Consider the following 13,479-nt stretch of genomic DNA (forward strand, 5'->3'; position numbering starts at 1 on the left):
GAAAAAGCGGCATCATTAAACTCTAGCAGTTCAAAGAGCTGGTGCAATTAAAAAAATTCTAGTTTCATCAGCGTTAACATCTAACTTTAACATTTTTTTATTATATAATATTAATATTTTATTGTTATTGTTATTGACAGAGATTAGCAGGGATTATAGGAGTTTCACATAATAACGAAGATCATTTTGATCCAAGTAAATACTTTCTTGTTAAAGTTTTTAAAGACCCACCCCAGATGCCAGCTCAGATGAGCAAAACGAAGACGTACATTGATCTATATGTCTCCTGATGGTTTTCCAGAAACCCTGCCGTATCTGCTGCTGATTACCTGGTTCAGGTGTGTTTGGCTAATGTGAAGCTTCAATGGAAGGATGTTTTTAAAACATGTAGGACACCGGCCCTCGAGGCCCGGGTTTGGACACCCCCAGTTTATATGTTGATGCATCAGAATGGAGCGGAGCAGACAGCTTGTGGCTTGCTGATTGTAGTTTCAAGGTAACAACTAAACGTTTTTTCGAACAGCATTTTTTCCATCTGCTCCTGATTCACCACAATTTAAATTAAAAAAATACCAAGAAATTAAGTTTTATTCATTTCTTGATAAAGGTCCTCTATCATGCAAAAAAATGCAACAAGATGTCAAAACACCAAGTTAATTAGAAGGCATCTTTAGTTGAAAATTGACAGAAAGTTACTCACCTCATGGTATAGAGAAGAGTTCCGTTATCAACCAATCGCAGAAGCTTGTTGGGAGTCGTCATATTGTGGGCCACCGATTTCTTTCCATTGTGGAAGAACGTATCAGGAGTCCAAATCTTACTGGCTAGCAGGTTGTTGAGAGGGAGAACCTGCATGGGTCCATCGAACTTCAGCCTCTCATCTCTCCAACTTTGACGGAAGAAGACATCAATAGTGTACTCCTGGAGAAAAGGACAATGAGAACGACTGATTAGTTTAAACATCAAGAGTCAAATTCTTGTCAGTAAAGACAGTCATTCAATCTCAAAAAACTTTTCTATCAGTAGAAATTTGGCAACTGTATTGGAAACTCCTGGCAACTCTAAAGTAGACTCTCTTTCACTCTAGGGGTGCCCATGGTAAGAGGCGGCAGGGGTTTGTCATAGCCTTCCAGCTCAGTCATAATGTGTTGAGACTCACTCCCAATGAACAAGAGGGTTGTGCCACTTTGCCCCTTGATGTGGGACAGGTCTCTTACTGTGGTTTGACTTACAGGCCAATGAGCAGAAACTATTAAAATCCCTTCTTGGAGTCTACAGGATTGGTACTAGAGTTTGCTCTGTTGGTTTTACTGGAAAAACTGAAGCCCCATGTGGGCAATGCCAATGACGTGAAAGGGTGAGACAAGGGGGTGCAGATGTTAAGGTATTGACCTCAATTGAGAACATTGTCAAATAGGTGTTAGGCATACTCTGAGGATCTCCTTAATTCTGTCCACACACCTTCAGCTAAGGAAGCAAAAGTTGGGGACTCAGGGGTGGGCCAGTAAATCATCCAAGGCAAAAGCACTAAGGTAGTCAAAAAGTGCTCAAGCAGCTTCGAAGGTAGAGAAAGTCCACTAGAGTACCTTATGTCTCTGAATATTGCAGGCCTGTCTTGGGTGACATACCTTTATAACATTATGTTGGACAAAGCCTCAAGACTGGCAGACCTTGATAGTCCATGTTTTCAAGAAGGGGTACTAGAGGGTGTGCTACAACTGGAGAGGAAGTACACTACTCTGTAACAGTGACTCTGAGGCGTTTAGATCCAAGTGCAGCAGGTGAGTTTAATAGCAACCAAAAACAACAGGCAGGAGTCAAAAACATGGAGCAGGACAGGGAGACGATGAGGCTGCCAAGGGTCAAAATACAAGAAGGCCAAAGACAATGTAAATGCTCGGTAAGGCTTGTGAACAAGGCAATGCTTCGCACAGAGCAGACTCCAGACAGGGTATATATAGAAGGAGGCTGATGAGGCTGAGGGGAAGCAGCTGGAGATGGCATGGAGGGGAGAGCACTGACTGATGGGATATAAAGTGAGGAAGTGGCTGAGAAGGTCAATACTCAGGAGAGGGCTCCCTCTGGCGGTCAGAGATGGAACTAAAAGACCGATCCCTGACATACTTAACCTCCGAGGAAAAGTCTACTCCTCAGGAGGAATATTGCAGTTTTGTTTCAGTATTGGAACAACAGATCAGTTCCATGTTTTACACAGTTCTTGATGGTTCATGGGAATGTGCCAATCCAAATCCACATGTGCTTTGTGGATTTAAAAATGTATTCGATTTTGTTCCCTTCAAGGGTCTGTGGGAGTTGTCCTGGGAATATGTAGTTTGTGCCCCCCTAACAAAGACTATCTGGCTTTTGTAAAGCCAGAGAAAGAGTTTGGTTCCCTTGTTGCCAGGGACAGGAGGAAGCTTAGTCTGGCTACCACAACATTTTACCTCTGCTTTTTGCATGTAACATTGTTGTGCAGGCTTCATCAAACTAGGATCATCAGTGTACACTGTGGTGGTTCCCAGATGAGTTTGAAGAAAACAAAATGAGAATTAGCACCTCCAAGTTGGAGGCCATGATTATCCAAGTAAAATAGGGGTTTATTAAGGAAGGAATTAGTTTTCTAGGGTGGCTAGGTGCTTCCTTAGAAATAAGATCAGGAGCTTTGTCCCCCAAGAGAAGCTTGGAATACAACCACTGCTCCTCCACATGCTTATTGGCATTGTGGTAGGGTGTACGCCCTGAGAGTGGAAGGTTCTGAGTTCAAATCCTCGCCTAGTTATACCAAAGACTAAAAATGGGACCCAGTGCCTCCCTATTTGACACTGAGCATGATTGAGGGGTTAAACCACCAAACAGTTCCTGAGCGTGGTTGTGTCTGCAGCTCACTGCCTACCCAGGGTATGGGTCACATGCAGAGAATACATTTCACACCTCTAGGTACATGACAACTAATAGGACTTTAACTTTAACTTAAACTTAGCTGCTGGGGGCATCCTTACGATGCCTTCCAGATGCTTCTCTTGGGAGGTATTCTGGGCATGTGGGCTTGGGAAAGACCCAGGACTTGCTGGAAGGACTATAGTTCCCAGATGGCCTTGGAGTACTCAGGCAGGAATGAAGGACATTTCTGAGGGGAATGAAGTCTGGACATTTCTGCTGAGATTGGTCCCCTTTTGACCCAGCTCTGGTTAAGCAGAAGAAGATCAACAAAAGTAAAGTTCACTAATATAATTAATATTATGTGGTCGAGGTGCCTAAACATGCGAAAAACAAGTGTATGCATTTAAATCTTTAGAATCATTATATACACGTATATATATATAGGAATTATATAAATATATTATGTGATGTAAAAGACATTGAGAAACATTTTTTAGTGTCAGTTTTGTTAACATACTTTTCACTCAACTTTTTATGCATCAACCAAGGACACCGGTGGTGACTTGGATTTGCTTCAGGGCAAAAATGGAAAACAGAAAAAGAAGTCTTACCTGGGTCAACTCTAGCATTTACGCCCCCAGCCCCTTAGCTCTTAAAATTGAGGCTTAGCTACACATTTGTCAGTTTTAGTGTTGTCCTCCTGAGACTCTGTATGCACATTTGGGGACGTGACATTTTAGTCTTTCTACAACTTGAACAAAACTGTGAAACTAAAAAGCAATCCAAACAGAAGCTCCAGTCTGTGGTCCCAAGGCTTTCAGTTGGGGGATTTGCAATAAGTATCTAGAAATGAAAATGATCGAAACAACAACTGCACTGTTATGTTTCTAGTGAGATCTACATTATAGACACCTTAATTTTTTACTTTTTTCTTTTTGGCAGAATTGGAAACTCTACCCTTAGAGTGTTAAAATGAGCAAAGTAAAGAGAATATATTTATATATATATATACATAAACCAGGATTTGGGCATTTTTTTGGAGACATTTTTGTGTTATTTTCCTGTTGCAGCTGTGTTGTTTCAGCAAACTATTTATGCACACAGGTTTTGTATTGCTGTATGATGTAAGTATCACTTAACCAACAATCCAGCAGAACCCCTCGTGTCACATCTGTTCTATGTCACAAAATTTCTGTCTTCAGTGTACAAAAATCTAATAAAACCCCAAACAAATCCAGGAAGTATCCAGCTAAAACAAACGTTTGTCTCATTATTCAGGATATAGGATTTGGTGTCCTAGCAACAGCCTTTACCCACCAGCTGTGTACAGCAGGTGAGCAAACTCAGAGCAGTCGTTCACGCAGAATAAGAAAGTAGGAAGACTTCTTCGGTTCATGCAATATTAGTGATTGATAGAAGCAAAACATACATGATTCTCTCTGAATTTGCTTTTTGCTTTCCTTTTAAAGTGGAATCAACATTTCTTTTGAATAGAAATCTACTAGAGGAAGTCATGATGCTCAGCAGTTTGGATCCTCTGAGCAATGCTGGGTGAATGTCTGGTAATCTGAATGATTGACCTCCTGGTGGTCTGAAAACCTGCTGTATCGTAAAACCGTCTGCATCTGCACTCAAAGCAGAACATCTAATAAAGCCAACCGGGAGCCCTATTGCAGTGAAACCTGCAGAATGATGATAGTACTTCTCCCAACCAAATCTGTCCTATTTCATTTATCTGGCATGTTTCATTCTGTGGATGAGATCGTTCACAAACTGGATTAAAAAAAGACATTTAGCTCTTGGGTGATTTAGATTTCCTTTAGAAAGCAGAAATTCATGACTCCCAAGATAAACACACCTCAAACTTCCTGTTTTCAGCTTCACCAATGCATGACTGCGTATAGAGTTGTATGCCAAGTGTGCAGTATGTATGTAAGTATTTATGGTTTCTTGTCTGTCTTCTCCATTGACAGGATTTGAGCCCTGGAGTGGACCCGTACCCCCTCATGTTCCAAATAGGAAGTACCTTCTGGCTCCAAGAAGCCAAAATCCCATAAACTTCTGTAGCAAAATAAACAGCTATTATTAAGTCGTTATATTTTTTAGAATAAATATTCTTGCTCAGTTATTTATTTTCATAATTTTTTTTTTTTGCTAATCCCAATTTCATTATCATGATATTTTTATCTTTAGTCCAAGTTATTCAAGTTTTAAACTGGCCAGTCAGAGTCCGCAATAAAATTAAGTGGTCTCACGTTAAACATTTGAAACATTTGAGGGATTTCGTGTAGCCCACTTTCAAGTAGTAGGGGTGTGGACTTTCAACGAGGTCACTCCTGATTGGTGGAAGTATTTGCCATAGAAATGTTGACTCAGACTGACTTCAACCAATCACTGCTAACTGATGATTTCTGGTTCCAACGGTGGCGTCAGTATGCAAAATAATTGTGACTAAATTGACTTTATTTTGCTGGAGCCGTAAGCAATTAATTTGCTGTGGGTGATGTCATAGTTACATTGTCCATTTGTCGTATACAGTCAGTAGACTTCTCCCACTTCCTATATAGTATTTCCTACTATTTCTGTGTTGACACATAACTATTTGTGTCTTTCCACCATGAACAAAGAGCTTTTTAACTCAGTTTATTAAAAGTATAGTTCTTATTTTTCTTGCTCCCCCTTCTGACAGTATAGCTTTAGCATCCACTTGGGATTTCCAGTGATCATCACTGCACATTTGAAGGAAATTGGGGCTTACTGATGTTTAACTTCATTTTACAGAATAGTAAACAGCATATACCTATGTTGCACTTTAGAACACTGCCACCAGGAGCAAAGTGGGGTTCAGTCTCCTTCCCAATTACACTCCAACACATGCATGGACTGGCACGGTGGGAATCAAACCTGCAACCTTCTACTCAGAGGTCGACCGCTCTCCCTCTGCAACACGACTGCCCAAGACATCCCCTCCACTTTGCCACCATGTAGGTTTACTTCAGCAAAACTGGTCCCCGATCTTTTTCAAGTTACAGGTCGGTTTAAAGTCAGACACCGTTTTTATGGAGCGGCCTGTATAAAGCCAAAGTGAGCGTCAGTTTTTTTTTGTGTGTGTGTGTTTTTTTTGTCTCCAGTTTCCCTTAATTGTTGTGGGTAAGGTTTATCTTCATCCTCTGTAACTTTTTTTTTTTAACTTTGTTTGTACAGTATGTAGGAATCTTTAAAATGTCTTATAGATTATCCCTTAATCCATTACTATCAAAGTAGAAGCTAAAAAATCAAATGCCAATTTCAGGCTGAGCTATAAGGTATGACAGATAAATACAAATAAATAAAAAAATGGTCACTAAACCATCTATTTTCTAAATATATTAATAAATGTGAATCCACCAAATGAACAACAGTTTTAGCATTGGAAAGCCATTTGCTAAATATTATGCATTATTATTAAGGTGTGTGAACATGAAATTTGCAATAAATCGTTTTTTTGAGTAAAAACTCCTGTTTTTTTCTGTTCAAAGGCAGCATTCTTTTATTTTGAAGTTAAAGGCTTTATGTTTGTTTCTTTACTAGCTCTTTTTTCAAAAATAAACTTTCCAAATATGTTTTTTTTTGACTAGCTTGAAGGTTTTTAGAGGTCTACATAACTGCTTTAAGAAAGTAAGATGTGGACACCTGATCGAGCAGGTCAAGAACTGAGCCAGATGTGGTGGAGAGAATCGAGCAGTTTTTCAAAATAAAACTTCCTTTAACATCAGATTCTAAATAAATGAAAATGAAAATATTGAGGTCACGTTTTTTTTTCTCTGCGGCCCAGTACCAACTGTCCACGGACTAGTATTTGGCAGATTATACCTCATCTTCAGGCAGACTATCAGCCTGTATAATCAAGCCTCTACAGGTGATCATCTCATTTTCTGCCAGATAGGACATGCTACACCAGCGTTCAGCTCTCTACACTGACTTCCTGGATCAGATTCAAAGCTCTGACATTGCCTACCGAATAATTAACTCAACAGACCCTTCCTACCTTCGCTTTCTCATCCAGGTCTACTAGCCATCCAGCTCACTGAGCTCTGCCAACAGCAGGGTTCCAGAAACACGCAGCACAAGATCACGAGATGAACTCGTCAGCTCTGTGATCCCATAAAGGCAGAAGCAGCGAACCACTACACACAAACAGCTGCCTCACTAACTCAACAAAAAATTCTAAAAAAACAATGATGATTAAAGAAAACAATTCTTAAAACCTGAAACATCTTTCTAACTTTCTAGTTAAGAAAAAAACGTGTAACACAATTTAACCTTTTAATAATAATAAAAAGTATGATATACTCTTGGCTCTTAGAGTCCTGCTGTGGATTGAACGGCTGGAACGAGGAAAAATTGAGACAATCTCCTCCACAAGGCCAAATGGCGAAGGCGGTTCAGATTCCAGCTGGTGCTCCTCCAGGAAGCCGCTGATTGATTTCTGCTTGACGTGGGAGACAGACTGTGGCTTCTGTTCAATGGTTTGCCCATGTCTTATTTATAGTGCAAAGTATCATGAATGGTTTCACTCCAGTAAAAGTAACTGCACACCTAAATGGCATTTTGAAAAACATTCATGTTTGGGAAAATACTTCCATAAAAACAAAATGACTTTTCACACTTGACAAAGTGCACATTTTTCTTTTTCATGCATATACATTACTTATTTATTGCAAATCTGAGTGTGTGTGGAAAAAAATGTGTGGAGAAGGAGAGCTGTGGCTGAGGCAAACCCACTGGATAAGATTCATGACATGTGTCCGAGAGTACCAAAGTGACTCTGAACAAGAACAACCAGTTTCATAATTTAAAATCTGAACAAGCTCTGTGGATGCAGCGCCACACTCGATGTTACAATGATTTATTTATTCATTTTTGTGTGTGGTTACTTTATCAGAACCGGGTAGACACATTAGATTGGTCCTTCAGGAGCAGATTACAGCTTCAAGGCTCCTGCTTAGCTTTAGAGCTAAACTGGTGAATAAATATTTGGGTTTGACACAAACTGCGAAACACTGAGGTAAAAACTTTTCCTCCAGAAATGTTTCCCTGCCAACCCCCCCACTCACCCCACCTCAATCAGAACTGGACATCCTCACCCCACGACCACCACTCTGATGTCATGTGGTGGATGAGACCATAATCTAATTATGTTTGTATTTGTAGTTTTTTGCAGTTATTATTATGAGAATAATATCTGTGGATACAGTTTACTATGCAGTAGGGGTGTAACAACTTATCTGTAATCGATTAATTGATTTCGAGTCCTACAATCACACCAGATCAACCCTTGAGGCAAATTGTTATATTGTTAATTGCTATACTGTTATAAATTCACTTTAAAATGAAATAAATTGGTTACATAGATATTGGAAAATACAATTTGGATTATGACACATCAGGTTTATTTTACTATAACGTAAAAAGTACAACCAAGTCACAGCGGACAACACATGTGATGCAGCAAAAAATGATCCATCATCATTACAGTCCAATGTGTGGAACCACTAATTATATTTCATTTGTATTTGTTTGATGTGGAAAAACAACCGTGGGCTGCACATTATGAACTAAAATATGAAGGGATTTGACATTAATTCTTGTTTACTTGTTTGTTTGTACACATGTCTAATTTACAGTTGATTATCTTGCAAGAAATACAAGGAATTTGGATACATAATTGGCTAAAGCTGTCCTGGATCAAGTTTAGGTCAGTGAATGATTGAACTTCTATCAATAAGGAATAATACAGTCAACCACAAATTATGATATGAATTGAATCCTTGTTAAATGTTAATAATATTTCATGGTAAACTTCTTATATTTTACACAAACTGTAAATGATCAAATTATTATTAATTGCACTTGTGTCTTTGCATTTCTAGTTTGATGACAAACAAACATTTTGTTGTCTGTATTTGTTCTGACAGTTAAGTTAAACCGAGTTTATCTATTTAGTTAGTGTATACAAAAAACCAAGAAAAGTTACTGCTTTGTTCTTATTAAATTTTAAGATAGCTTCACAAACACATCACCTGCTGCTCCTACTCACCTAGAATATGTATCAGTATTGGAGAAACCCCGTCTCCTCTTCCCATTGCTGAGAGCTCAGAGCGAGGCATTTGTTGCTTGCTTCGTGTATTTTTTACATCACAAATACAATCTTTTACATGCATTTTTTGTCTGCTCCTACATTACAATGATTTGAATAAAGACATTTACAAAAATGTAATTTTGAGCTTAATTTTGTTTAAATATGTCCTCCATTACGGAAAAAACGCCACAAGTACCTGTTAAAAACATTTAAAAAATCAATTTTCTTTAGAGTGAGTCTTGAAAGTCAGTCTCAAAGTAAACTATTCTAACTCAGATTTCAGGATTGTAATACAGACTTTATGATAAATACATACCATTTTAGTTTTGTTTATATACATATTTTTGCTAAAATGTGTGCATTTGTTTAGTATATTTTGCCTACTTTAAGTTTTGCAGGACTATGATGTTGGACACAGAATAAAATATAGTCTTTGAAAATAGTACCAATTTTTTAAAGAAATAATACTTTTATTACTCCTATTTTTTAATAAACATTAATTACTAAATTTAACTCCTTGAATAAAGTTTTTTAACCAAATGCTTTGTCAGATATGTATTTCTATGTTTCAGACACATGTAGCCTTCACAGAAACCTACAAATCAGAATGATTGTGTGGACACAGATCAAAGCCTCAGATCTCCTCCTGGAAGAACACATATCTATTGAACCTGGCTCTGCTTGATTTCACACCCTGTGTGGTGTAGTCATCAGTCAGAGGCTTGATCAATGTCTTAATTAGAGCTGCTTCGTATTCTCCTATTGTAAATTATTCCCCTCGCTTTGCTTCTTGCGTTTCCCCAGCGTTTCCCTGCTGGGAATGTAACCTGTGTGAGATCTGTAATGAGCTGTGAATTCCAGACTTCAATTATCTGCAGAGTGTGCAGCTCCTGCAGCTCTACACTGTCAACATGTGCTGGAAAGTCATCCTGTGACCTTTCATGTCAACTTCATTCCACTTGTGCAGTGTCGAGATGGAAAAAAATATACCTATATTTGATGCAGATGTAAAAGTACTAGATGTGGGACTGGACCCAAACCGGTACCCTAACCTGATACCCTAACCTGATACCCTAACCTGATACTGGTACCCAAACTCTGCACCGAAACACGGTACCGGACCCGAACCAGTATTGGAAGTTAACCTGCACCAGGTTCGGCTAAGGGTACCAGTACCGGATGAGATACGGAACCTGGACTGGTCCTCGGGACATGGCCAGTACCAGTACCTTAACCCAGTACTGGTAACCTAGCCCATACCCGGCAACAGACACAGTACTAGACGCCGTACCAGACCCAAACCTGTACCAGATGCAGTACCAGATGAAACTGGGCCGCGACTCAAACCGGTAAGGGGTTAGGCTTAGGGTACCAGTACCGGGTTAGGGTACCGGTACTGGCTGCTACTGGAGGGCCAGTCCATGTACGGTACTGCGTCCGGTACTACTACCTAAATCAAGCTGCGAGTAAGAATGTATTAATGCAAAATAAAGAGTTTTTAAACCTTAAAGGCACAAAATATGTCACATCCATGACTAACGAAATAGTTCGGCTTGTTTGCAGAGTTGTGTTCCATGACTGTCAAAAATATGAAGGTGGATGAAGTCATGCAGATTGTTCCAAATAAGCTGATCTGAAGTCAGTTTTTAATGTTATAAATGATTCTCTCTCATGTGACCATCTTAGTCAGATATAACAATGTCTATTTTATGTTTACTCTTTCAAATGGCATTTTTAATCCCACAACAAGCAAATAAATCAGATTATGGGAAGACTGAACTTCTTTTACTTTTTGTACGAGTTTACATGCATGTGGGAGGGGCTGAGTCACTTTAGTTTTAATAAACTTTAGAGAAACCGTTGTTTGAGTCGTATTAGTATCCACAAATATAAGTGATTGAAAGAGAAAAATAAATTTTATAAATGCAAAAAAATCCTCTTAATGTGCTGCTTTTCTATCTGAGCTATTGAATACATATGAAGTATTTGATTCAAATGAGCAACAAGCAGGTTCCATTGAAATATGAATTCCACAGAAGGGATTTTTTTCAGTTGTTTTTTTAAATAAAAAACCTTGACTTGATGGTAAGAGAAAATAAAATGAAATAATTTTAACATTTGTGTGATAAATGCAGGTTTTTCATCTACCTAATAAATTGCCTGAGCAGAGAATATTGGTCAAAGACAAAGAAGACTGTCTAATTATTCCTCCGTAATGTGGATTCATCTGTGAATTTCAGCCTTTTAAATGATGGCAGTGCCAACAGTTTGGGGTTCTATTAGTACTGCACTTTATACAAATACAAAATTCTGTTTTTATATTAATATTTGAGTTAATCAACGTCCTGCAGGAAATGAATCACTTCACTTTTTTAAAAGGAATTCACAAAAAAACATTTTTATATATAATCTATATTCTGGAGAGTGAGAATTTAAAGAATTTACAATTGAAAGTTTTTATTGAGGAGCTGCACAATGCCGCAGTGGTTAGACTGGGATTTTTCTGTGTGGAGTTTCCATGTTCTCCTTGTGCATACATGGATTTCTTTGGGTTTTCTCTGGGTTCCCAAACCTTTTCTTGTGAGGGTCACTCCCCTTTTTTCTTCTCTGATGGAGTTAGCTTGTTGCCCAACAGAAAAAGTGTAATTGCAGGGCATGTCTAAATGTAAACATTCATAGTTAATCAGGGAGCCACACATAACCAAATATTAATAACCTTTTCAGGGATCTTCACAAGAAGCAATCAGGAAAAATATAATTAATTCCTTTTAAAAAATATAACCACTATATCACAGACTTCATGGGAGCAACTCCTTGCACATCTCAAAGTTTCTCAAAGTTGGAGATTTGGGGCCAAATCTGTTTTTGAGATGTAAGCCTGTGGATGGGGAGACACTCCGCAGCTGTCTGCTCCTGAGTCCCTTTGAGCACCGGGGTCGATGGAGCAGTCTGTCTGGATGGAAGAACGGGGCCACCTAGTTTACAACTCACATCCCTGGCAGCTGGGCTCCACTTATCACTCGTCTCCCCTTTTCCTGATTTATTATTCAGTTTGGAGCAGGAGAGATCCGGGGAGCAACACAGATTTATAAGCCGCCACATTCTTTATGGCCCTTACCGTCTCTAACCCAGGAGCAACGGAAAGCTCCTTATTAGAATGCTTCTTCACTCATGGCGACTTTATCCACACAAACTTCCCTCAGCTTTACTGTGGGTTGCAGTTTTAGTCCTCTGCTTGTTCCACTCACAGGCGCTGCAAACAGTTCGCTGAATAAAACATTTTAGTTGGATGCATCTTTCTTGGAGATCAGTTAAGCAGCAATTCCTCTCCATAATATTGAAGAATTTGACCACAAGTGTGGGGAAAGTTACACAGAAGTCAATATCGATACAAAAAAACGGGGATCCTTCTGCTCCTTTTTAATGCACATCAGTGCTGCAGAACTTTAAAACGTTTGAAAGAAAAAAAAGGCAGAAAACATGAACATTTAGACTCTATGGGACATGCTTAAAATAAAAAAGGTCAAATTAATCCTCAGAATATTCTTCAGTGTTTAATGAAATGATTCTGCAGTCTTTCATCAGGAAATAGTCTGAGCCCCTAAAAGGAACATGGATGAATCTGGAGTGAACCACCTGGAATGTGAAATAAATGTTATTATGAAATAAATAAAATTAAATCCTTCAAGCTTATTTAAAGTAGGATATGGATTCATGATTTTAATCTATTAAATCTGGATATTTCACAGCTAATTAGCCACAACTTTAATGTGTTCCTATAACTAAATTTTCCATAAAGGTTGTTTAATTTAAAAGCAAATACTATTTGAGTTATTACTTTGCCCAACATGAAGTTTAGTTTTCACTATTTACATATCTTTTTCTTGATATTTTCAGGATCAAGGCAAAAAGGATAAAAATAACAACAACGAAAAAAAAAAACCTGTCAACTTACTGAGTGATCTGAGTTAGAAAAACCCAAAACGCTGCTGCTCCTATGCTGAGTTTCCGTTTCTCTGCTGTGTTTGTCATTACTCGGTTTCCAGCACTGCTGCAGGTTTGTGATGCCTGCTGCACAACAGTCGCATTAAAGTTGGATAAATGAGATTGCAGACTGAGGCAGTGTTGCAGAAAACATGTTGGAGTGGCACCGGGTGGGATTTGAAAAACAATCTGATCTGGTGTCATTCATGTCATTTTAACTGTCACACAAAATCAGACGTGGATAAACAACACTACAATTCCATTACTGACTTTACTATAAATGAGATGTGATGTTTTTGCCTTATTAAAGAAAAACAAAGATTTTAACATCTATTATTGAAACATTTTATATATTTTTATTTTGAAAGTACATCAGGAGTTTGTACTTTGATACTTGATCCGGTTTCCAATTGGTTAATATTAGAGCTGTCAGGTGATTAAAATTTTTAATCGCAATTAATCGTATGGTCCATAGTTAACTCAGAATTAATCGC

General features: G+C 38.5%; 1 protein-coding gene across 1 annotated transcript in view; it reads right to left on the minus strand.

Annotated features, from left to right (window-relative positions):
• Nucleotides 1–13,479, minus strand: part of gabra3 (gamma-aminobutyric acid type A receptor subunit alpha3) — a gene marked incomplete in the record, with an annotated part of 167,556 nt that overhangs the window by 32,954 nt on the left and 121,123 nt on the right. Inside the window, 1 exon segment of the mRNA XM_024266048.2 lies at nucleotides 701–921. Coding sequence (XP_024121816.1) covers nucleotides 701–921 — 221 coding nt within the window.

This window comes from Oryzias melastigma, linkage group LG14 (genome assembly GCF_002922805.2).
Source record: "Oryzias melastigma strain HK-1 linkage group LG14, ASM292280v2, whole genome shotgun sequence".
Lineage (NCBI taxonomy): Eukaryota > Metazoa > Chordata > Actinopteri > Beloniformes > Adrianichthyidae > Oryzias > Oryzias melastigma.